We start from the raw sequence: 26,545 nt of genomic DNA on the forward strand, positions 1-26,545 counted from the left end.
CGTGGCTTCTTTGAAACCTAAAAAGAGGTTTACCACTTACTTTACATTTCACTTTTGATGTTACATCTATAACCTAGTAAAAGAGCTAGTATAAACTTCAGAGTTTGGAAAACTTGTAGATACATCTTAATTTTTGGCTTAACTTGAACTTAATTAAAACAAGTTTTTGCTAACAACCTTTTGCTAAAAAAAAGTTTTTTTATATACCTTTTATATCATTCATTTTCCAATGGAATTTTTGTTGTGTTTTGTTTGAGACAGGGTCTCACTATGCAGTCCACGCCATCCTTGAACTCACTGTGAAACCCAGGCTGGCCTTGAACTCATAACAATCCCCATAGTAGCCTCCCACCACCAAGCCTGGCTTATGAATGGAAAACTTTGAATCTTGATACTTTTAAGTCTAAAATGTTATTCTAGTTACACTGGACTTACTGCATTTTATATTTGGGTTTGGCTATTTAATAATTAGTATTTTTTTTGTCTAGCAATCTTTTCTCAGCCATGTTCCAGTTCAGTTACTTAGAAGCATCTTGAGATTTTATTATCTACCATATTGTATTGCTGAAGATTGTTTTGTTTGTTTTGGTGAGGAGGTCTTGCATTGTATTCTAGTCTGGCCTTTGAACTCATCTCAGTCCCCCTGTCTTGTCTTTCCAAATGCTGGGATTTTATAGGTGTGTGCTAACATACCTGGCCTAGAGCTTTTCAATTAACATTTTTTACCCACTAGATTTGTGCAATTATTTTATGTATATATTCAGCAATATTATATTATTATAAATTCATATAGGGGAGAATTTTTTCCCCCCTTAAGCCATTAATCCAAGAGGTTTGGGGACATTCGATAGGTTAAAAAAGCTTAATTTAGTGCCTCATTTGCTTTTGAGACAAGCTCTTACTATGTAGTCTATGCTGAGCCTTAAACTCTCTGTGTACCGGAGGCTGGCCTCAAATTTGCAATCTTAACCATGCCTCCCTGGGGCTGAGGTTACAGGATTGGACCACCGAACCATGCCTTAGTGTTTTGTTTTAAAGCAAGAAATTAAAACAAAGCATAAAAGTCTTACCTGCTTTTGAATTTAAGAGTAGGTAGAGGACTGGGGATTTAGCTCAATAGCACAAGCTCCTGCCTGGCAAGCCCAAGATTGTGAGTTCAATCCCTGGTACCCAAAAAAAAAAAAAAAAAAAAAGTAGATATAAAACTTAAATCAATAGATCTTAACCTTTCAGTTAGGAGTACTTCTAAAGCCTAATGAAAACTCTGGATCTTCTCCTCAGAAAAGTACATGTACACATACAATTTTTATGCCACTTCATGGTCTCAGAGCTCCAGTTCTTCGCTGTGTAAGAACTATGTGACTGCTAAGTAATTATGTACCAGCAACATCGTGTAGCAAGATGAAAGGCCAGGAGTTGGGCAGCAACTAGGCAGATGAAGATGAACAGCTGATTATAACATGCTCATCAAATAGTGTTTTGGAATAGCAACACTGAAAACATAAAAGTAGCTTGAGGATTTTTAGTTAAAAGCCTAAATGAGTGATATACCTTTAGTTCCATAAAACAGATGAGTTAATATCAAGAATAATATACCAGAGTTAAGAGTGCACTTCAAGGATGGGGAAATAGCTCAGCAGTACAGTGCCTGCCTGACAAGTTCAAGGTCTTGAATTCAATTCCCTGTACCCCCTCCCCCAAAAAAAGAGTTTACATCAAGACTTAACCATGGTAATGAGTTACTGTGATTTAATTAAAACTGTCATGTGTTTTTTTTTCATACTTTAACATTTTGTGTAATTCTGAATAACTGCTTTTTAAAATTTTTGCAACTTTTTCTTTTTAACAGTCGGCCAAATTACGTAAGCTGCCTCCCTTTCTAACGGTTTCATTACTAAGATTTAATTTTGATTTTGTAAAGTGTGAACGCTACAAGGAAACTAGCTGTTACACATTCCCTCTCCGGATCAACCTCAAGCCTTTTTGTGAACAGGTTTGAACTATTTTATTTTTAAATTATTTCTTTTCCCCTCCCAAGATTAAATCTTTCTTGACCTGATTTTTCAGTTGGTTTACTGCAGTATCTTAATGCTGGCATTGTTAGCATCTTGAGTTAAGCAGTTCTTTATTGTGGGGACTGAGTTTACAAGAAGTAGACGGCATCCCCAAACTCCCTACTCAGTGATAGCAGCACCCCCCTCCCCTCCTTCCACATGTGGCCACCAAAAATGTCTTCATGCATGGCCGAAAGTCCACATCTAGAAGGAAGGATTGGGCAGAATTGGGCAAAAATGCCCCAACTGAGAACTTCTGATTTACTGCATTTACAGTCGTTTTGAATTTCAGAGTTTAGATTTGTTCTCTTTGTTACTTTTTGAAAAATCCTTAAAGTGAAAATTTTCAAACAAAATTAAAAATGCTAGCCCTGCTTTTTAAAAAAATTAGTAATTGGTACTTTGCTGTTTGCGTTTAGTTTACTTCAATTGTAATACTGAATCAGCTATCTAGAAAATGAGCAGGCAAATGGAACTTATCAATCTGGAATTTACAGGTGGCAATGTAGCTCGGTGGGAGAGTGCTTGCCTAGCATATGCAACATCCTGGATTCCATCCCTAGCTCTACAAAACAAACAAAAAATTAGATTTCATAATCCTTTCAACCCAGGAAAGAAAGTGTTTTGAAAGCAGATTATTACTAAAGTAGCCTGCTTTATAAACTCTTTTCAAACACTTTATCATTATAATACTTGCTCAGATGAGAGTAATGAGCCCCATGTTTCTTATTCTTATTGTGACTAACAGAATATGTATTAGCTAACTATCGAAAAGTAGTCTGTTATGAACGTTCTTTAATCCAAACTTTCACAGATACATCTTCCTCTATTACAAGCCTAATTACTGAGCCTTTGGGTTTTTAATCTATCATTTACTACTAGACAGTTCTCATTTTTTGGACTCTCAGCCTGACTCATTGTTTTTTTGTTTGTTTGCTTGTGTGTTTTTTTTTTTTTTTTTTGGTTTTGTATGATAGAGTCCCATTACATAGCTCAGGCTGCCCTCAAACTCAGCAATTTTCCTGCCTCAGGTTCCTGAATATGCATCACCACACTTGGCCTGACTGACTATTGGCATACTCAGAATAAATAATTTTCCCAAAATTTGTTAAAAACACATGCCCCTCCTCTTATAAAAGGCAGTTTTTCATGTGCTTTCCACCTGCTAGCATTGCTGGGGTCAAACCCAAGGCGTTTTACATGCCAGGCAAATACTGTGCCATTGAGCTACATCCCCGGCCATGTCACCTGATTTTAAAGTGCTTTGCGTGCCAGGCATAGTGTAGTCCCTGCACTTGGGAGGCTGAGGCAGAAGGATCGTTGTCAATTTGAGGGAAGCCTAGGCTACAAAGTGAGCTCAAGGCCTGTCCAAACTACGTACAGAGACCCTGTCTCGAAAATACAAAAAAATATATACATATAAAATAAAGTATTTTGCAAAAACTAAAACAGGTTCCAAAAAAAGGGAAACATCTAGGAAATCTTCATTTATTTTATTTTTGAATTTCCATATTAAGAAGAAATGTCACCTTGTAGCTTTATGTCTTTGTTGTCTTTTGCCTGAGCATTTTATTTTAAAATGCAGCCCACTTAAAAAGTACGATTTAAGCAGTTAAATTCCTGAGATAATCCCCCTGGGTGGCAACACATGTGCCTCTACCATTGCAGATGACACTGGCTGCATTCAGACATGGGTGCCAAAAGGGAGCACCCACTGGGTGAGTCACATCCCTCAAGGCTGAAGCTTCCTTTTTCTTCTGCATGAAAGATTTAAAGTACCTCTTAACCTAAGGTTTTTAGTTTTTGTTGGTTTTGGTTTTTCATTTTTGTCTTTGTGTTGGGGATTGAACTCAAAGAGCATTAAACTATGTCCCCGAACCTTTTCATTTTTTAATTTTGAGATAGGGGCTTGCTAAGTTGCCCAATCTAGGCCCCAAACTGGAAATCCTCCTGCCTCAGCTCCCAACTAGCTGAAATTAGAGGCATTTGGGTTTCTTTTTGCTAAGTTTGAGTTTATATGTTGAGTCATTTGTGTTTAATTATAAAACAGCTTAATCATAGAATTGATTAAGTGGTAAAACTCTTCATTCCATTAAACTGCCTCTCCACCGTGCCAGCAGGTAGTCACAATTGCTAGGTCCTATTTTGTGGAGAACACTGACGTGTAGGAGTGATAGTCAGTCTGGTTTGGTGGAGACACATGACTAGGTGGTTGGAATGTAGTATAATTTAGTCAGGTAAAAACCTCTTTTCTCTTTGGTTATGTGTCTTACCATCTTATATAAATGATGTCAGCATTTATTTTCCTTTCTTTCAGAGTGAATTGAATGACTTAGACTATGTATATGACCTCTTCTCAGTCATTATACACAAAGGTGGCTGCTATGGAGGACATTATCATGTATATATTAAAGATGTTGATCATCTGGGAAATTGGCAGTTTCAAGTAAGCATGGAAATACTTTGTTGATCTTTTATATTATTTATTATAAATGCATCGTGTAGAAACTTGATAGGCACTAAAAGTTAATACATGTGTGTTTTAAATTTGTATTTTTCTTTGTTTTGATTTTTGTTGTTGTTTTTGAGCTACAGTCTTATTCTGTAGTTCAGGCTAGCCCTAGCTCACCTTGGAGCACAGGCTACCTTTGAACTATGGTGATCCTCCTGCCTCAGCTTCCCAAGTGCTAGGATTACAGGAGTAAGCTACCATTCCCAGCTTACGTGTCTATTTATAAAGAATTTTACATGAACAGAAAATTCAAAATAGTACACAAACCTCCTCTATACCCTTTACCAACTTTTGCCACATTTGTCAGTATATGCATGGACACCCTCACATTAACAGTACCATTATTAATGCTAAGTTAATTGAAATTAAGTTGAACACATCAGAGCCCTTTGCCCCTAAATATTTCATTGTTTATCTACCCAGAGTGAGACATTTCTCTTAATTAAGCATGAGATCAAAAGCAGGAAATTTAAACATTGATGTACTACTGTTGTCTATATGTAATACAGTGGTACTTTGGTTCTCCAACTTAATTCTCTTCACAGTTGTAGTTGCAGGATTTGTTCCAGAATAATGGAAAGAATTAACTTTGTGAACTGAGGTGCCACTGTAATTATATGTAAATTCCATCAGTTGTCCAATTCACTGTCCTTTATGGAAATGTTTTCACCTCTCTAGTATCAATTCCTGCATCATATATTGTATTTAGCCGGCCATCTCTTAGGTCTTTAATCTAGAACCACCATTGGCCTTACAGCTCCTCCATTTTGACAGAGAGGTAGCACTATTATATCATGAAAAGCACAGATTTTTTAAAAAATTTTATTTAAGGAGAAAAAAAAACCAAAAAGGGTACAAGTTATACAGAATTTCAGAAAAAATAAACAGTAGGAAATCACTAGTTAATAGATTACATATTGTCATCTTAAAAATAGTTGTTCAAGTTACAAAATTAAAGCATATAAAGTGGACATTCAAACAGTGAGACTGCAAACAGTTCTGTTCAATGATCCATCAAAACTCAGTAATATGGTTATCTATCTTATACACTTAAATATACATGCAGTTATATCCTTTAGAGCACTTTCTTTTCCTCTTTTTTGTACAATGACAATTACACATTTTGGGTTTTATTACTCCCACAGTTCTTATTACTTTTTCTTGAAGAGAGTAAAACCAAATGTGATATAACAGAACAGAGTCAGTCAAATCAAAAGGATGGACATAATACATAATGTAAAAACAAAATACAAGGTGATCAACAATGGTTACCATAATGCCTCTTGCTATCTTAAAAAGAATTGCCTATATCATCAGTTATAATAAAATTGAACAAAACAGTAAAGAACAAAACCAATAAAACCAAAACATTGGAGACATTAGAGGACTTCAAAAGAAGATCATAGTCAACCAAAATGGGTGTCATAATGAATCTTACTGTCTTCACAGTTATTGCCTCTACTTTCGAACTTGATACTATCAAGCAAAACAGAATAGAGGAAAATCAGTCAAAACAAGATGGTGAGAGCAATACAGGGTTTCAAATCAAGTTAATAGGAAATCAAAGTGGGTTACTATAATATATCCTGCTATTTTTTATTTATTTTTCCCTTAATTAAAAGGATAAAAATGAAAAAGTAAATAATAAAAAAAGGAGATTGAGATAAAAGCGAGCATAACAACAAAACAGCGCAAGTCAAAACATAACCATTTAAGCAGAATAGTGTTTGACCACAAGATAATCCCGACATAAAAGTAGTTACCATAGTGTCTCTTTCCTTGAAATCTTTGAGTATAACTTCATATACTGTAGCATCAAACATATCAAGACAATGTAAAACCGTTCAAGAGAATGGCAGCATTACAGGATATTTAGAATTAGCTAACAGAAAATGAACAATGGTTTCTGTATAATCTATCTATAAAAGTTTTTGTTTATATTATTACATATAATAAAATCCAGTAAGAAACAACATGTTAAGACAGATAGAGACAAAAGAACAAAAGCTTGATGGGACTTTAAAACAAGATGATATTAAATCAGCACTAGCTATTATGATGTCTTGTTTTCTCCAAAATAGCTGTTCCTACCATCAGACTTTCTCTGCCTCATTTCTGTTGAGCTCTTTTTCTGTCATTAGTTGTCAGTTTGTCTTCCTTATTTCGCTTTCTGCTCCATTCATTGTGGCCTCTCTGCCACTGTTTCTGAAATCTTGGTATTTTTCTTTTTAAGAATATCCTGCAGTATTCTCTGTAGAGTTGAATTGGTGGTTGCAAATTCCCCTAGTTCCTCTTTATCCTGGAAGCACCTTGTTTTTCCATCAATTTCTAGGGATAGTTGTGCAGGATGTATCAATCTTGGCTGGAGGTTATTATCTTTCAAAGCTTGAATTATTTCCCCCCATGCTCTTCGTGATTTGATGGTTTGTGCCAAGAAGTCTGCTGTAATTCTGATGGGTGTTCCCTTGTAAGTGATCTATTTCTTGTCTCTGACAGCTTTTAATATTCTGTTCTTATATTGTATTTCTGGAATTTTGATTATTATATGCCTGGGTGTAGCTCTGTTTGGGTTGTAGATGGCTAGGGTGCTGTATGCCTCATATATCTGAGTATCTTTACCTTTTGCTAAATTAGGGAAATTCTCCTGGATTATGTCTGTGAATAGCCTTTATAGTTCATTTGTTTGTGTCCGTACTTCCTTCTTTTATGTTCTTAATTCTTAAGTTATAGATCCTCTTATCATCATATAGCCTTTGTATTATTGCTATTTGTTTCCTTGTTATTTTTAAGAAGTTTTCCATTTCATGCTCCCACCTTACAAATCTGTCCTCTAATTCAGATAATCTATCCTTAGTTTCAGTCAAGCTGTTATGCCAGCTTTCAATAGAGTTTTTAGTTTCCTGGTAATCTCTTTGAACCTGCTTCACGTATTCTATGTTTTCTCTATTTTCTCCATCAAACAGTTCTCCCCTTTTTTTCTGTTCTTCCATTCCACCAGCTGTTTTTTCTTGGGCGTTGCTTAGCATTTCTGTAACTATTCTACTTATATCTTGCTTTACTTTATTAAATACTTCACTTTTGAACTCATCTATGAGGCTCCGGAGATACCGCTTTATGTCTATTGGTGCTGTGTCTGATAATGCATGTTTTTTGTCCTCATTCTCCTTTGCATTTACCTTTCCTGGATCATGTTCTCAGGATTGGGGACTGAGGACCCTTTCTTGTTGCTCCCTCTTCCCATACTTTTTGTTCCTTCCACACAAGCGTATATAGGAGGCCCAGTTTCTTTCTTTGTTGGTTACAGTTTCTTTGAATCCACTGGCTGGGTGTTCCCACCCACTGCAGTGTAGTAGGGAGACATAGACCTGGGCAGCCTCTGCTGGGCCCACCCCTCCAGGTTAACCTACTGAAGGATTCACTGCTAGGGTGTACCACCAGGTGCTGGGACCTGGTTTGGGCTAGCCTACTGGGTCTTAGTCCACGGTGTCACCCAGGCCAAGCACTCCCCACCAATCCCACTTGAGAGGGGAATATGCGACTAAAGTCACTGCAGTGTCCTGTTTCAGCTAGTCTGCCCAGTCCCGGAATGTCCTCTGTTGGAGCCTCCTAGTCTGTAGAAGGGTCCCCATTCCTCTCACTCACCGTAGGTCAATGTAGGGCTCCCTGCCAGTCCTGCTCTCAACTCCATTCACCGATTCCTGATCTCAGAGCTTTCGCGTGTCTCTCTCCCTGCTGGGCCAATTCAGACACAGCAGCGGCAGCAGGAAATTCAAATTGCAATTTCCAGAGGCGCGGGTTCCAGTTTCCGTGCTAAGATTTTATCTGTTCCTGTTATAGCACCAGGATTGCATTTCCAGTTGGCTTCTCTCAGTTTAGTTTGTTCCTGGGTCAGCAGGGTATATGTCCCCTTGCTTAGGACTTCTCACACCGCACCATTCCTAGATTCTAAGCTGGCCATCTCAGAGAGCCTCAGTAGCTGCTGGTATCTATCCGCCATGTTCTCCCAGAAGTGTAAATGATCAAAAGTACAGATTTTTCCCAACAAATAGAATGAGCATTGTTCTAGATGACATACACTAGGGTTTTGTAGCCTGCAGATTGTAAGGAGAATGTAATAAACAGTCACCTGCCTATAGCTTTCACAATAGGGTTTAAACCAGGGTGAATTTTGTCCTATTTAATATGACTACAAAGTCATGTCTTTTGTAAGTAGCTGTTTAAAAAAACAGTGCTCACTGACACCAACTAAATGACATTCAGTGCTTCTCCAGGACCACAAAACAGTGAAACAAAATAAACTTTGATCCTCTTAGAATGGTTTTCTGTGAATGGAAATTTTTCCAATTGAAAAAATTGTCCATTATCATTTATTGAATAATCTGTATTTCTCCGCTAATCTACTCTGCCAGTTCTGTGAGGAGCTTTGTGCTGGACTTTCTAGAATCTCCGTCAGTATTGTCACATGCAAGTATATGCACTTGAGTGGTCACACACACACACTGAGGCTCAGGATCTCCATATGGGAACCATATGTAGCTTTCTTGAATGTCTTTTTTTAAAAAGTTTTCCAACTGGGGAGCCTGAAGATGTCAGCTTGCTAGGTAGCTGGGTAGAGAGCCTCTCTGGGAAAAACAACTTAGACACTGGAATTTGACAACATGGACAAGTGGAGAGGGATTCTCATGACCCCAGGAGAGAACTGAAGGAAAAAGAAAAATAGGAAGAGGAAGGAAAAATGCGGGTGGAGGGCTGGAGCCAGACACGCTCACTGAGATGCTTCCTGCCCTGTGCTGGGAGCACCGTGGAGCGCACAATCCACGGTCGCGCTGAAGCTGTGGCCACTGATAATGGGAGTTGGTGAGTCCCGGGCCCTTGGCAGGAGGACACGGTGCAGCGTGGAGTGGAGCCAAGGTGGAGAGCTGCATTAATTCTCAGTGAGTGCTAGAATTTGCGTCCCTTAGTATGTAAGGCCGGCTGGAAGACATCTTGGAGTGGGGCAGAGTCTAGCACCATGGTAGCATCAATCAGCCACCCCTGGCTCAGAGAGGACTGGTGGGGTCAGCTTGGGCTGAGTCATGCCCCTGGTCTGGACCCAACAGCCAGGGACAAAACTGTCTTGACACTGTGATGTCTGCCACAGCACAGCCTAAGTTGCTGAGGGCACTTGCTGGCTGACTGGCTCAGGGGAGAACGGCTAGCCCACAGTCCCTGCATGTACCTCAGATAACAGCAACTGGGGAAGGCAGCCCCCTGCCAGCACGCTTCAGAAAAACCGTAGGCAATACGGAAAGGGCCTGAGACCTGCACCACACACCTGTCTGAAAGAAACCAGAAACATGACGAGAAAAAATAAGAGAAACCTCTAGCCACTGACCCTGGGAAAGTAAGCCCAGGAGAGGTAAATACAGAAGAGAACCAGTGCAACAATTATGCAATATTAGCCACAACATTAGTGGACATAAAGAAATACCTTCGTGACCTCATAGACGAACTTAAATTCTAATCCAAGTGAGGCAAGATATAAAAAGATTAATTAAAGAAATGCTAAGCCCCTCTCCAGAAAACACAGATGGAAGAAGGGAGGAACCCAGAAAAGGAAGAGAACCTTTAGTGAAGAATATAAACAAAATTTAGAATACATGAAACAGATCCAAAGAGATTACTGGGAAACTAAAAACTCCACTGAAAGCTGGCAAAATGCCTTGACAGAAACTAAAGCTAGCCTTTCAAAACTTGAAGAGAGATTTACAATGTATGATTGTGAAGGAAAAGACCTATTAAAAATAACAAGGAACCAGGAAATAACAATTCATAGGCTAGAAGACAGCAAGAGGATCTATAACTTAAGAATAAAAACCATGAGTGAAGAAGCAGGAATAACCACAAATGAATTACAAAGACTAGTGACAGAAATAATTAAGGAAAACTTCCCAAGCATAGGAAAAAGAAATGACATCCAGATAAATGAGGCATACAGAACTTCAACCAACTACAACCAAAACAGATCTACACCAAGACATATAATAATCAAAATCCCAGAAATCCACCACAAGAACAGAATATTAAAAGCAGCCAGAGAAAAGAAGCAGATCACCTCCAAAGAAAAAAATCATCAAAATAACAACAGACTTATCAATACAAACTATTGCATTGAGAAGAGCCTGGGGGAAAATAGTACAAGCCCTGAAAGAAAATAACCTCCAATACCCAAATTGATGTACCCTGAAAAACTCTCTCTCAAAATTAATGGAAAAATACGATGTTTCCGAGACAAGGAGGAACTGTGGGAGTTCATGGCCACCAATCCAACCCTCCAAAAAATACTGAAGGACATTCTAGAGAGAGAGAAAAAAAAAAAAATACCAGGATTCCAGCAACAGTGGCACAGAGGACTCAATGAATGGGGCAGACAGTGGAATGAAGGAGAAAAGTAGACAAATAGTAGCAGAAAAATAGAATAGCAGAGATGAGGCAGAAAAGGTAGGCTATAATCTTTAATATAAATAGCCTTGATACACTAACAAAAAGAAACACAGGCAAAGTATATTAGGAGGCAAGATCCATCGAGATGCTATGAATAGGAAATATATTCAACCTTAAAGAGGGTTAATAAACTGAAAGTCAAAGATGAGAAAACGATGCTCTATGTGACAGGGAACCAGAGAGAAATAGGGACAACTCGTCCTGCAGCCACAGATTGGAAAATTATGACACTTTTGGCAGTGTAGAACTACACAACTGGAAGGAAGGAAACCTTGTGGCTTTAGTAAGTAAAGGAGTACAGCTCAAGATCAAGCTCAGGAGTATAAAGGTTCAGCACCACTCAGATAGATAATAGGTTGACTCCCTAATCTAAAAACTGAAGGAGCTAGTGGAACCCAAAATATACAAAGTATCCCGAGAAGGGGAAAGGTGAGAAATTGCCTAAAAAAGGAAGGCAGAAGACATTGTTAATAGTGTATCAGGATTTAAAAGTCACAGTAGTCTTACCGCTCTGTTTAGTTTGATTTTATTTTGTTCTGGTCTGTCTACTCATATTAGATTTGAGGGTACAGACAGCTATCCCCAAAATAGCAGGCTATACCATGGTAACTATCCTTAATTTCCTATTAACTTAAACTGAAGCCCTGTATTACATACGTTGTCTTACCATGACTGATCTTATTTGAAGCTGGTTTGTTAGACCACTGTTTTGTGTTGACTGTTTTTATTCGAATTGATAGTATCAAATCTAAGAGTAGAGGCAACTACTCTGAAGTTGGCAAGATGTAATAACATACCCATTCCGGTTTGATTATTAACTGCTTTTGAAGTCCTGCAATGTCTCCAAAGTTGTGTTTTTATTAGAATAGCTATGTAATGCTATGTTCAGTTATATTATGTCTGATGATGTGGGCAATTCTATTGAAAATAACAAGAGAAAGCATAGTAACTACTGTAGATCTCCTAATATTGTGGTTTTATATGTCTTTTTCATTTCATGTTTTTCTAGAAATTTGTCTTGTTGTCTTGTTATGATCTGTTTTCCCCTATATACAGAAAGGATAGATACACATGTAGAGATTCGCACATGGGAAGAATTTCTAAACAGTTTACGGGAACAGATTATATAATGCACAATGTAATGAATAGATATTCTGAAGAAGAGGAGACAGTAAGAAACCCAGTGCTAATTCTGTAGCATTATGATATAAAATCCAGCAATACTATTATTCACTGTTCAGAGTGATATTAGTCTAGTCTCTTATGTTCAATTTCAGCATATGTAAAGATAAGGACAGCTACTAAGAAAGAATGAGAGACATTATGGCAGTCATTATTGACTTCCCCAATGTCAGGTCTTGAAGACCTAAAAAGCCTTCATCTTCCCCTTATGATCAGATTAGTTCTATAATGTTCACTCTATATTCAATGTGTGTGAAGATGGGGACAACTATTTGGAAGAAAACTAGAGACAATAAGATAGACAGTGAAGATCTCCAGTGGACTTGTTTTGAAATCTGTGTTTCTTAAAATTGTTTCCTTATGATTTTCTTCCTTGTTCTGTTTCGTTATATTTAATCTTACCCTCTTTATAATTAAAAAAAAGTTTTCTAATTTAAAAAAATTTAAAACTTGGAAGAATTTCAGAGGGAAAGAAAGAATGGACCTAGAGTGTAGTTCCTACAAAATTATGATGTCTTACATAGACATCAACCCCAAACTCTCAACCAGGTTTCTAAAATGACACTAAAACACAGTAAGACAGCTGTATGAAGTCACAGTCATGTTAGAATGTAAAATGCTTAGAACATCACAGATAACCATATTACTGAGTTTTGTTGGATCATTGAACAAAACTGTTTGCAGTCTCACTGTTTGAAAGTCCCTCTATATGCTTTAATTTTGTAACTTCAGCAACTATTTCTAAGATGACAATATGTAATTAACTAGTGATTTCCTACTGTTTACTTTTTCTGAAATTCTGTATAATTTGTACCCTTTTTCTGTTTTTTTTTTCTTTTTTCTCCTTAAATAAAGTTAAAAAAAAAAAAGAATATCACTTCCTGATTATTTGTCACAACTGTTGTTAGTCAGTAGGTTCTTCACGTGCGGTGACATGACTTCTTTAAGAGCCAGTAATGTCTACAGTGCACATGCCCTTTGTTGACACTCAGCTTGCTTTCCAGATCACCTATTTGTATTTCCAATGTTCTGTCAATTGTACTTGGAGTATACTGAAAGATACACATATTCTATAGTTTGGTTGTGAAAAAAGTCAAATATGTTCTACATTATCAAGAAAATGGTTCCCAGAGAGAGGCTCTGAGGGCCTGTATCTTTGCTTTGTGCCTTTTGAACTATTACAACTGATTGTTGAAATGGAGTTATCTTTAGTGTATTGGTCTTTAATTTTGTTGTTGCTGTTATTGTTGTTTTGGGGTTTCTTTGAGGGAGGGTCTTGCTTTGTAGTGTAGGCTGTCCTTGACATCACACAGATAGAAGAAACCCAAATTGGCCTCAGACTCATGGCAGTCTTCCTGTCTCAGCCTCCCAGGCATGTACCACCATGCCCATCAGTTTATTGGATTTTTTGTTTGTTTGTTTTTGAGACAGGGTCTTTCTATGTCGTTCAGACTGGTTTGAACTCAGTGTGTAATTCAGACTAGCCTGAAACTCACAGCTGTCCCCCTGCCTCAGCCTCCCAAGGGCTGGGATTACAGGCCAAGCCACGACACCTAGCCTAGCATATTGGTTTTAGAATCAACAGTTTGCTAAACTCTTATATTGTAGCATCTAAGAAAAGGCAGTGCTCTTTTTCCCCTTTCCAGTCCTTTTTCTTGTGTTTCTTTTACTGATCTTACTGAAGTGGCTAACACACTCCTGTGGGTTGAAAAATCCATGCAGACATCACTGTCAAATGCTTGTCCAAATTTGCCAAAACGGCCTGAGACATCTTCCCAGTTAGATTATTGAAGTACTTCTCATCCTTGTCTGGTCTGTTTCTGTCGTGTGTTCCCTGTTTAGTTTGAGCTACTTCTCATTACCTCACCTCTTTGCTCTCTTGGATTTTCGGTTTCCTGTAGCAGAGACCTTCAATGCCCTAGAGTGGATGCTCTCACTCTCAGCCCCTCTCCACTTTCCAGTTACCATAGCTTTAGTTCACTCTCTAAAATTAAGTCGAGGCTTTTGTGTGATACAGATAGAAGCTTGTCACCAGCTCTGATACATGTCTATGATGTTCACTTGCTCTTTTTGTGCCCCACTACAGTTGTGCTTCTTTCCTTCTTTTAGGCCTCCACCTATTGTAAGCTTTCTTCTTTCTTTCCAGCTCTCTGGAATGAAAAAGTGCACCTCATCCCCATGTCAGTCCAGTGTCCACCTGAGGGAGTGTGTGTCCACTGTCCTCGGTGCCTCCTGCAGCTTTCTCAGCCATTGTCAGAGCTGAGCCATTATTCTAGCCGGTAGCATTTGTCCTGCGACTTTTTAGGCATAAGTACCTATTTTCAGGTTTATTATTGAAATCACACACACATGTAGTAGCTTCACACACTCTGGTGAGATAATATAGTTGAAGGTAATTATTCTTTCTGGGTTGTGGCTTCTTGAATATCTCCTTTCTATTTTGTGTTCATTTCTTCAGCATTAACTAGCACTTTCTAACCCTGTCGGGATCAGCTAGTACTGACACATGACTCAAGAAGACAGGTAGCTGCCTTGCAAGCAGGTGGTCGTGAGTTCGATCCTGGGTACCGATAAAAAGGAAAAAGACAAAAAAAAAAAAAAAAAAGACAGGTAGCATTCTTTCACATGGCATTGCTGTCTGCACTGGAAACCCCATTGTTACCTTAGCAGGGTCTTCCTCACAGAATAAAGAGTAGTCAAAGATTGTTTTCCATGTGATCTGGGTGTATGTTCCTGTGCATGTTTTTTGGTAAACATCCTACTTGTTAATTTTTGTTTTCATTTTGTTCGGTTCTTTGAGAATCACTAGTTTTCATCCAGAGCTTTGTGTTGTTCAAATACTGATTAAAGGTTTAGTGACTTCCCTTTTACTAAATGCACTTGCTGGATGCAGTGCTTGTCTCTTCACTGACCTAAGAGATTTCCGTGCCTAGAGACAGATGGCGCCAAGCATCCCACACATAGATAGGTAGCGTTCTTCCTGCCAATAGTTTAGCAGTTCTGTCTCCTTCAAGGAGCTGCTCCTTATATACATGTAGTTCTTCAGTGGGTGCTATTTGTAAAAAATAAATTTGAGGACCAAGCTTAGGTTTTAAATGGAAGGTCAAACCAGGCATGGTAGTGCCCGCCAATAATCCCAGCACTTGGGAAGTTAAGGCAGCTTCTTTGGCCAGCCTAGACTACACACTGAATTCAAGACCAGCCTGAGTTCCATAGGAAGACCTTCTCTCAAAAAACGAAAAAAACAAAAAAGATACTATATAGAGAAGGGAAAACTGATAAAAATGACTTGCCAAGAGAACTTTGGCATATTCCCCAGTGCCATCATCAGTGGGGTATAAATTTCTTGAGTGATCAGGAAGAGAATATTTACATTGAGCCTGCAAAGATAAGTAGCGTTTTTTTTTTTTTTTTTTTTTTTTTTTAGCCCAGTACAAATGATTAAGACCATACTAGCTGGAAGACCAGAAAATGTTTTGAACTGGATGATAATGAAAACCCAGTATACCAAATTAACATAGGACCCAACCAGAGCAGTGCCTTGCTGGAAAGTTCTGGAATCTGCCATGTGTGTTGGGCCAGAGTCTTTAGTTATCTCATCATTCCACTTTGCAGATAAAACTGGAGAGATTAATTGATCCAGAATTGTTCAGTGAAACGTGGATCTCAAAGCCAAGAGTACCTGAATCCAAAGTCTACACAGATTTTTGTGACATTTTTACCATTTCTGGAGATTTGTGATGGAAACTCTGTTACTCTTCTTCCTAGGAGCCAGATATGAGTTTGAAAGCTCTTCAGAATGAAGAAGACATTGATGATCCATTGACAGTTCTAAAAGCACTCTTACAACAGGTGGAGTGAGAAGAGTTATTTCTGTTTATGAGGACATCAGATTGTATTAGATTGTATTTCCTAAAATGAAAAATGTCCCTATTTTAATTTAATCACGTCTTCAAAGGCTTCTCTGTGTAAAATAACATGAAGTATTGACGATTAAAGATTCAACGTATGAAATTTTGAGGCGTTAGAGTTGATTCTGAAACAGCTACATATTAGTGTCATTTAGAACTTGTTTGTACTTCCAAAAATCCTAAATAATGCCAGGAATTTACCAAACCTCAGGTTACTGCTCTTTTAATAATTAAACTATGATGTCTAGAAAGTGGCAAGATTCAGGTCTAAACTGAGGCTTAAGGTACTTTAAAAATTTTTTATAATGAAATAATCTTGATTAATCCACTTACCATCTTGTGTTTGGGGCACATTTATCAATCTCTTTGAATTTGTGTTGTAATTATTTCTTATCAGATTTTCTTAAATGACTTTGCATTTCTTTTGTAAGGAGGAGAATAATCTAATTCCTGTTGATCAACTAGGCCAGAAACTCTTGAAAAAGATAGGAATATCTTGGAACAAGAAGTACAAAAAGCAGCATGGACCACTGCTAAAGGTAATGAACGTCATCAATGTGGGAAATCCTACTCCCAGGAAACTTATTACCACCTCTCCTACAGATTTTCAGGCAGGAGGGCATTTAAAATAGGTGAGTTTTAAGGTCAGCTTGGGCAGCATAGCAACTCCCAGGCCAGCCTGGATTATAGAGCAAGACCCTGTGTGGAAAAAAAAAAAAAAATGAAAATAAAATGAGCAGTTTTGCATAGTGGTTATAATTTAGCTGTTACTTCTTTGTTTTTGTTTTTTGCTTTTTTTTTTTTTTTTTGAGACAAGATTCTTACCTGTGTAGCCTAGACTGATCTGAAACTGAAGATCCTCCTGTCTCAGCTTCCCAAATGCTGGCGTGAGAGATGTGGGCCACCAGCTCCTGCTTAAATTATTTACTAAGTATTACTTTATGAATTACCAAGAAGAAAACAACAAAAAGGAGACCTTGGCTCCTAATCATCAGTCTGCTGCTCAGATTTCTTACATCCTGAATCATCTGCTTTCCCAGGTCGTGAGATCAGATGCAGTCACAGATAGTGTCAGAAACTAGAAAGCACAAGTTGACTGAAAACAAGCAGAATGACAGAATATCTAGTGAGCATTCCAGAGCTGTTTAGATGAGAGCAGAGCATTCACCTGATAAGGTGTTTAAATGCCTCCTTTAAGGGGCTGGGGATTTAGCTCAGTGGCATAAGCACCTGCCTTGCAAGCAGATGGTCATGAGTTCGATCCCTGGTACCAATAAAAACCGAAAAAGACAAAAAAAAAAAAAAAAAAAAGCCTCCTTTAATTAGTCCATCAAACCTCAATTTTCTGTTACTTGCATTATTGTGGAGAGTTGGGTCAAAATATTTTAGGGAATTTATATTTTTTGTAGTGTCAAATTTACTGACATAGTCAGGCATAGTGGCACATGCCTGTAATCCCAGCAGTTGGGAAGAACAGGAAGGAGGATCACTGTGAGTTTGAGGCCAGCTTGAACTACATAGTGAGCTCACGGCCAGCCTAAAACGTATAGTGAGACCCCATATCAAAAAAAAATTATTGGCATAAAGTTGTTTAAAATGCTCCATGTTAATTATTTTGGCATCTTTAGAACCTGAGGTTATGTCCCTTTTCGTTTCTAATATGTTTATATTTCCTTGTTATTGTTTTTTTCCTCTTTCTTGCTGGGGATTACTAAGCTTACTTTTAAAAGAACAACTTTCACCTTTGATATATTTAGATAAAATCCTATGTGAGACTCCTGCCTTCAGTTTGAACCGTGTCTCACCATAGCTGCTGCAGACCAAGATAGATTAACACAGAGGTCACCTAGTTTGCCCTCTCTGGGAAGACTCTGTCTTTATGCCTGCCTGCTTTATTACTCCCCTAACAGTCATTTGCATTGTCTTTAGAGTTTGTTATTTTTGTCAGGAAGATTGGTTTTATGAAGCTTTCTCCCATTCCTGGAACTAATTAGTGCTGAAATTTGAGGTGTAAAAGAATTAATCCCCAAGTATCAAGCAGTGAAGAACTTGATGATACAGAAAGTTCATTACTCTTGCTTTCAAATGATTGGTATTTAATTGCCCTTAAAACAAATCAACTAGAAAACTATTTTACCATCTGTTCTCATGCATAGTGTTAGCAGCATTGTCTTTAGGTCATACTCTTAGTCCCTTCTGTATGTGATGAAATGATACTTTTGATTAGAGCACTGATTATCACAAATTAAATTTCGAGAAAAATGAGTCCCCTTTGTGTGTTGATTAGTGAGGTAAGCAATGTCATGGCTAGCGCCTCATGCTTGTATGTATAGAGGCATTCCTGCAGGGAAAAGGAGGAGGTACGAGGCCACAACAAAGTCAAGGAGTAAGAGAGAAGGCAAGAAGGGGTGAGGAGAGACAGGAGTGGGGAGATACTGTTACTGGTGTCGTAATGGCCAGTTGGTGCTTTGCAAACCTTTACTGTCCCAAAGAACTGATGAAGGTGAAAGTTTTACATTTATTTAAGGAAAATGAAGTGCAAAGGAGAGGTGTTTGCAAAGAAGTGCTCTGAAGAGTAAGCATAGGCCAGTTAAAGTAGAAAAAGGTGTACACCCTGCAGAGTGAGGGTGGGCTACTGAGAAGGCTCACAGCAGCCAGGGGCTTAGTGGTCACCATCTTTTATAACCTCCTTCTGATGTGAGATCTAAGCCCTCCTGTCAACAACCCACTTATTCTTGTATGATACAGTTGTCATCAGGTATAGGGCCTTGCTTGGTCTCGTGAAGTTCCTGTGTGAGAAGAATTAAAGGTCATACTGTTTATGATTAACAGATTGCCCAGTTGCCCCAACCACTTTGCCATGCACTATAGTCCCCTGCTTCATTTCCTCATGATTTTTTATGGGTGAGAGAGTGGAAATCTCTGTAGTAATATAACTACTTCCTGCTGAAAGGGACTGCCGGCCCCACCTACTGGGAATTCTGTATAGTACTCTCTAACCACAGTAGGATAATGTGGCTCACTAGCTGAGCTGAAGAAAACCTGTCAGAAGACATCAGAAAAGGAGTTACACTAGTGCCTGTACATGGAGAACCACTGAGCTGCCTGTTTAATGGAAGAGAGCTCAGTGAGCCTGTCATGAGCCTGCTGAAGCAGAAAGGGCTATTAGTCAGGCTGCCAAGGTCTCTAGAGTGAGTCTACTCATGTGCCCCCGAAGGAGAACTGGAGTTGCTTTTTGAAGAGGAGCTTCAGATCTTGCAAGCTTCCCATAAATAATTTTAGTCCTGTGAAAATTTGAGTGATCATTTCCCATGAGGGTTTTTATACCTTGTCACTGTGTCCCTTGAGGAAGGAGAATGGTTTCTCAGGAACTGGGGATGAGGCTAGGGTATTGAAGGGCTGCAGAGCTGCCTATCAGGCTTTTGATTTTCCGAGAAGACTTTAGACATGTTCCTTTGGTGTCCCTTGCCATAAATGACAGCAGCCTGGGAAGATAAATTACCTCTAGGAGCTGTACTTAGCCCCTTTCTTTTCTTTTTTCTCAGATTGTCATGTGGACATGTAGCATGAAAGGCATGGTGACAGTCACTCCTCCAGTGCTGTGACACAGAGCAGAGCCAGGCGATAGCTTGGGACAGTCCTGTGCCCTGTGTTCTTGTGTGGATGGGAACTTCTGTCCTAGAACAGTCCCTTACATTAAAAGATAACCAAAGTTTGTAGTTACTGCTTTATTCCAGCAGAGTTTGAGTTGTTGGTTTTAAACCTGGTAGTGGTTCACTGTGTGGTTGCCATAGTTCTGTGTTTTCTTTAGATTGCTTTTAAATCTTTCAGATGAGTATGTTCTACCTAATGGGTTTCATTTAAGTACTTTAAAAGAAAATTAAAAACCAGGGTTAGTGAGGTGCAGAAATGATTTTCAGATTGTGGCTTGGCTCTCTCCCTTTATACGACAGTTGAACAGAGCATTCCGATTTTTATTGTCATGTTAGCCAGGCATAGTGGCACGTGCATGTAATCCCAGCACTCAGGAGGCTGAGGCAGGAGGATCATTGGGAATTCGAGTCCAGCCTGCACTACAAAGTGTGCTCAAGGCCAGCCTGAACTGCATAGTGAGACCTTGTCTCAAAAAGACAAAATATAAAATAATAAAATAAAATGTGACTTTATACTGAACAAGTACTCTACCCTTGCTCATCAGCAGAAATAAAAATGAAGTTAAAAAATCTAATCCCAAAAAGGAAGAAAAATAATTCTTTTTTTTTTTTTTTTGGTCTTTTTCCTTTTTATCGGTACCGGGGATCGAACTCACAACTGCCTGCTTGCAAGGCAGGCGCTTAGAAAAATAATTCTTATCAAGTCTAATTTTAAAAATTTATTAATTTAGTATTTTTTGTTTGTTTGTGTCTGTGTAGTTCTTACAGGTCCATTCTCAGACATTTCTGCTCAATTCAGATGCAAGTACGGTTAGTCTACAGAAGAAGTTTTCTCTTCAGGCTGGGTCTGGTTACCAAAGTAACGGGCAGCAGATTCTCCAGATGCACCCTTCAAAACCCCCAGGATCAAATGATAGCCCCACTTGTCCCCACTGGTTTGATATAAATGATTCCAAAGTCCAGCCAATCAAGGAAAAGGATATTGAACAGCAATTCCAGGGTAAAGAAAGTGCCTACATGTTGTTTTATCGGAAATCCCAGTTGCAGAGACCACTTGAAGGTATGGAAAGGAAAGTGTTCCTAATGTTTAGTGACTGTATACAGAATGCTTGAATTTTTCTCTTTAAAATACCTTCAGCCTAAGTAATATTTTAAAGAAGTAATATATTATGCCAAGTGAACAGTTTGTCATTTTATAAAGATTATATATTTCTGTTTAATTTTCTCCACTGTAATGAGAGATTATGATTGGGTTTTCTTGGATTTTGTAATATTTTTTTCTTGGGCTGGGCATGGTGGTGTACACCTGTAGTCCCAGCGCACAGGAGGCTAACGCCTACATCGCGAGAACCTGTTTCAAAATTCCTTTCTTTGGTTGGCAGACTTGAATGTGATTGCACTATTGTATTCAGGCTTGTGTCTGTCATTCAGCCACATTGCCTTTGAATTATGTAAGTGGCTTTGGTCTTAGTTTCTTGTCTTCTTTATTTCTCTATTTCTTTTTTCTTTTCCATGAAGATAATGATCCCTCCTGAGCAGTCAAAATTTCTTTGAAGCATTGCATTATGCCTAGAGAAGTTAGTGTTTGAGACCTGTAATAATGAGTATTTTTAACTGAAGCTGTTAACATGAATGAAAAATCAGCCAAATTTTTTTGTTTTCTCAAAGTCCTTTCAGAAGCAAAAAACTCATAGAAGGAAAGCTTTTTAGATTGCAGCATAGATATGATATAAGATGAAGAGAATGTTCATAGAGAATGAGAACAGTGACTTTTTTTATAAAGAATAAAAATAAAGCAGTTGCTAATTTGCATGAGAATCAAAGAAAATTAACCTGATACATCTGAAACAGTTACATGACTATGCTGTTAACCAAAAAGGCTTTGTATTTTTCTGGGGGAAAAAAAAAGATATGAGACTAATTCTGACAGAAATATTGTGGATCAAAATTCACAATTACAGTAATATATATTAATAGGAAAAGTGTCTCCATAATGTTTTTTCACTGACTTGAATTTTAGTATGATCATAATTGGGATATGTAAAAAATGAATTTTTCCTAAAGTTAGCTCAGTAATTTAATAGAGGCCCACCCAAAATATGTATGAATTTTTTGAGAATGAAGGGACAGATCTTTATAAAAATGATTCTAATGGTCACAGAGAAAGATAATGAAAATGAAAGAAAAGACAGCTGATTGTATTGTATCTATAAAAACATAAAACTAAACCAATGAAGATACAGTAGAGTTAATGCCAAGAGGTAGGCAGATTATTGAAATAGAACAGTAAGCCTGGGGATTGATCTGAGTGGCTATGAGATTTTAATCCATGGTAAGCAAGATAGCTGTGATAAATGGGAAACTGAATTACTCAGTATATACAACTGGGAAGTTGATTTGTTGCTAAGGAAATAACTAAAGCACTTTCTACTATTCTGCCAGTCACTTCAATTAAATTGTAGCCCTTTTCAGGAGAAAAAAGCAACATTAAAATATGTAAAATATAAAGGGCTGGGGATTGCGCTCAGAGGCACAAACGCCTCCTTTGGCAAGAGTAAGGTCATGAGTTTGATCCCCGGTACCCCTCCCCCAAAAAAGTAAAATATAAATATTTGTCCTTAAGATAAAAAAGACCTTTCTATAGAAGCAAACAAAGAAAAATACTAAGGAAAAGCAATGTAAACTTTAAACAGAATTAAAAAGCAAATGACAAGGTTATATAGATATATATATCATGGCACTCATTATATATGCTCAGGAAAAGGATAGAAAGAAGAAATCCTATGTGTTAATTTTTTTAAACCTAAACTATAATTAGAAAAACTTGAAACAGCAGCTTTTTCTCTGTCGTGTCAAATATTTCTATGAACCTTGCCAGACGTGGTGGCACGACCTGAAATTCATGGAAATTTGAATTGATGTTTATTCCACAACTTGTAGATATGTAAATTAATGCAACCAATTTAGGTGTGCATATTTAAAAGCCTTAAAACTATGTACCCCCTTAAGTAGTAACTGTCGCAAATTTGTCTTGAAATAGAACTGATATGAATATGCTCAGAGATGCTTGTTAACCCCACTATTTTATAATAGTGACTAGATGGAAATCACCTTACTGTACAACAGAAAAACGTTGAATAATTAGTTATGCTAAGTATAGAATGAACTATTACAGAACCATGTAAGGTTGTAAAAAAATACAACATGCAATGAAATAGCAAGTTACAAATATGTAACTCGAGTTATTTTTAAAAGTGTATGTGTGCATGTTTTAGGAGTGAGATTACAGGTATAGTAGTATCTGCTACTCTTTAGAAAATAATTTCTAGAATTTTTATAGTAACCAGTCATTATATTTATAATCAGGATAAAAATAGTGTTCTTTCTTAAAACATACTTAGAAAGAGTTGAAGAAATGAAATTCTTATAGCTTGGCTTAAAAAACAGCCAGCCTTTCATCTGGTCATAGAAAACAGTTCCAGGGAAGATCCACATTCACACAACTAGTCAGATTTCTCAGCTCTCAGCACCTGTCCTTTCCAGTCTTCTTAGCACCTCTCAGCACCAGATTTATTTAGTCAACACTGATTAATGAGAAGTTTTGCTTACAGCTCGAGCTAATCCCCGATACAGGGTTCCTTGTCATTTGCTGAAGGAAATGGATGCAGCCAACATGGAACTGCAGATGAAAAGGTAATTCTAAGTTACTTTCAGAGTTTGAATAGTTTTTCTGGGGATGGGAATCGAATTTCGGTCTCAAGTTTTTAATAATGAAAATTAAAAAGAAAAAATGGCCAACTATTTGGCTGCTGAATTTTTATAGTAAAGTTGTCATTTACTTTGAAGTAATCCTTCAAAGGATTATTATGAGGGTGACATATTCTAACATAAAATAGCCATTGCTATGTAGATATGGAAGCCCGAGAAGCTAGAGAAATCAGTGAGTGCACAGTTGGGAAAATGAATTCTACGAAGACAACTTGTCATTAAAACCACTCTCACTTTTTTTTTTTTTTTTTTTTTTTTTTTGAGACAGGGTCTTGCTAGTTCAGGCTGGTCTTGAACTTACTATGTGGCCCAGGCTGACCTCCTACTTGCAGCAGTCCTCCTGCCTCAGCCTCCCAAGTGCTGGGATTATGGGCCTGCATCACCATAAATGGCCTTACCCTCACTTTTAAGTAGTTATGGAAAACTGACTTCCAGTGATGGCAGAATAGAGGTAGACTATTTCTCATAAGGAAAGATTAGTAATTCTCTACATCCTTGGGTTTAGTGTCAGTCTTGGGCAGAAACCTAAGTGGATTTTTACAGATGGCTGCTGTGAGTGTCATGATCTCAACATTGTCTTTGGGGAAAGTGAGAGAGAATAACCCAGGGAGTTTAGTCAGCCAGTAATCCATGCTTTAGTGTGGTTATCAGAAAAACCAGTGCTCTTCGACCATGATAATACAGTGCATTTGAAGTCTGGATCATGGTGGCAGCCCAGTGCCAGCTCTGCCCTGATCACAGGGCATAGAACATGCTTGGCACCAGGCTTTGAGTCAGGTGGGGGAGTCAGAAACAGCCTGCACCTGGGGCACACGCACTCAGGAAGGCAGCACTAACAGCTGCTGATGTGGAGGAGCCTACGGGTCCAGTGGAAGTTGGTACATCTGCCTCCTAACACATATGTGTGCATGTGCCTAGCATTTTGTCCATAACTGTGGCATAACCTCAAGATGGAAGAGTTCAAGTTTCAGCACTTGTGCAGAGAAATGTAGTGCACAGTTTACATGGAAACAGTTTTCCCTTGGAATTCATGGTAGTAATTAGAGCTGCATGTTTGCTGTTTATTGAAAACAGATCATTCTGGCAGATAGAAGAAGACAATGTTACTTTGGAGAACTTACTTGCATTTGGTTTGAGATAAAACTATCTGTTATAAAAACATAGTATTTGTATACTTTTGTGCCTCTTTAAAGGGCAGAATGTGATTCTGCAAACAATAATATCGATTTACATCTCCACATGGGGCCTCATTATCATTTCTTCAATGGAGCTCTGCACCCAGTAAGCTGTCAGACAGAAAGTGTCTGGGATTTGACCTTTGATAAAAGAAAAACTCTAGGAGATCTCCAGCAGTCAATATTTCAGGTAATTTAGCCTTACTTCTTAATTGAGACAGGTCCATCTTGAACTGGCCTCTCCATTTCATCTTATTAAGGTTATAGCTGCTCTTCAAAGCTGCTTGGGAAAAGTCCTACATCCACCAGTACATAGAGGGTGAGACAAACCATTTGCCCTTACTAGTAAGCCCTTCAGGGAGGCTTTCCACATTTTCCTGCCAGCAGCTTTTCAAATAGAGAATCAGGCCTGGTGGGTTTTAATTTGGGGGCTAGAAAGCAGATAGTTGGCTTTCTCAGGAAATAAATGAAAGAGAATTGTTTTTCAAAGGAATGAAAATATGAAGTTCAGCCTGTGGCTTAAAATTACAAAACACTAAACAAATAAAAGCAGTTTTGTATTCTGTTGTATAAACTAGCATTTATAATAAGATTCTTTACATCTCCAGCCCTTTTTATTTTGTTTCGAAACAGGGTCTCGCTGAGGTGTCTAGACTGGCCTTGGACTTACGATCCTGTTGCCTCGGCCTCTTGAGTAGCTGAGGTTAGAGGCGTATAGCATCACATCCAACTTTCTCTTTTCTGTTTTTTGCCATGTTGGGGATGGAACCCAGGGCTTTGTGTATGCTAGGTAAATAAATCTCTGCCACCAAACTGAACCCCCAGTCCTCTTAATTCTCTTGAGACAGGGTCTCACTAAACTGCTTGAACTGGCTATAAATTCTCAATTCTCCTGCATCCTGTAGCTAGAATTTCAGATGTACACCATCACAAACTGCCTTAGTAAGATTCTTAAGTGAAGGAAAATACCTATTAGTCTCTAAATAAAAAACAGATGTTCTTATATTCATTGTCCAAGTAATTGATCCTGCTGTTTCAATGACAAGGACAATGATGCTCTATTTCACTTATAGTTCTTTTGCATAAATTAATACAGTTTAGTTCTTTAACTTCATGAGATCAAGTTGACTCCATTTTGAGGATGAAATAAATGAAAATTTAAAGATCACAGTGTAGGGCTGGGGATTTAGTTCAGTGACATAGGCACCTGGCTTGCAAGTATGTGGTCATGAGTTCGATCCCCAGTACCGATTAAAAAGAAAAAAAAGTAAAGATCACAGTGTTACCTGTGCTGAACCACATAGTGAGTGGTGGCTCTAAGACCCCCCCCTCCCTGCCCGTCAGTGTTCTGCGTACCTCTCCACTCCACAGCACCTCCTTGGCCGAGGGAAATAGAAAATGTAAGCTTTTTAGGTTTTGTTCCAGAAATAAATGACATTTCTGAAAACTTACATCCCTCACCAAAATTCCTAGATTTTCTTGTACTAAGGTATGCAAACACATTTTTAAAATTTTGATTTGGATGTTAAATACTGAATTGATACCAGTATCTCCAAAATTATATAAAATTTCTGAACTTCTATAGCAAAAATTTATTTCTGAGTCAGTTCTGACAGTAAGACAAGTGAGGTGGGGATCTGAACCTATCTAGGATGACATTTCAAACTGGAAAAACCTTACTCATTTTTATAAGCTTTAGGAACACTCCTGTCTGTGCTTTCAGTGTTTAAAGAGTATATCTCTATGAACGACTGTCTCAAAGTAAGCCACTAGTCAGAGTCTGTGAGACAGGCAATGAATGCCTCAG

The 26,545-nt window shown here is 38.1% G+C and overlaps 1 protein-coding gene across 15 annotated transcripts in view; it reads left to right on the top strand.

Moving 5' to 3' along the window:
• Usp40 (ubiquitin specific peptidase 40) overlaps positions 1–26,545 on the top strand; it is an 82,409-nt gene that overhangs the window by 17,022 nt on the left and 38,842 nt on the right. For 13 of the 15 annotated variants that reach the window (XR_010043453.1, XR_010043454.1, XR_010043455.1 and 10 more), the window contains 7 exons: positions 1,850–1,993; positions 4,372–4,500; positions 16,000–16,083; positions 16,574–16,681; positions 20,555–20,855; positions 23,407–23,488; positions 24,757–24,928. Coding sequence is in view for 10 of the 15 variants with exons in the window: in XM_005005707.4 (XP_005005764.1) it covers positions 1,850–1,993; positions 4,372–4,500; positions 16,000–16,083; positions 16,574–16,681; positions 20,555–20,855; positions 23,407–23,488; positions 24,757–24,928 (1,020 nt within the window). In the remaining 5 variants the exon portion in view is untranslated. Of the gene's footprint in view, positions 1–1,849; positions 1,994–4,371; positions 4,501–15,999; positions 16,084–16,573; positions 16,682–20,554; positions 20,856–23,406; positions 23,489–24,756; positions 24,929–26,545 lie in introns of those variants that run through there. The other 2 variants (XM_023566921.2, XM_063237086.1) reach the window with 2 other exon arrangements.

The sequence above is a fragment of the Cavia porcellus genome, unplaced genomic scaffold (assembly GCF_034190915.1).
Source record: "Cavia porcellus strain 051 isolate PalLab524CR breed Dunkin Hartley unplaced genomic scaffold, mCavPor4.1 scaffold_26, whole genome shotgun sequence".
Taxonomy (NCBI): domain Eukaryota; kingdom Metazoa; phylum Chordata; class Mammalia; order Rodentia; family Caviidae; genus Cavia; species Cavia porcellus.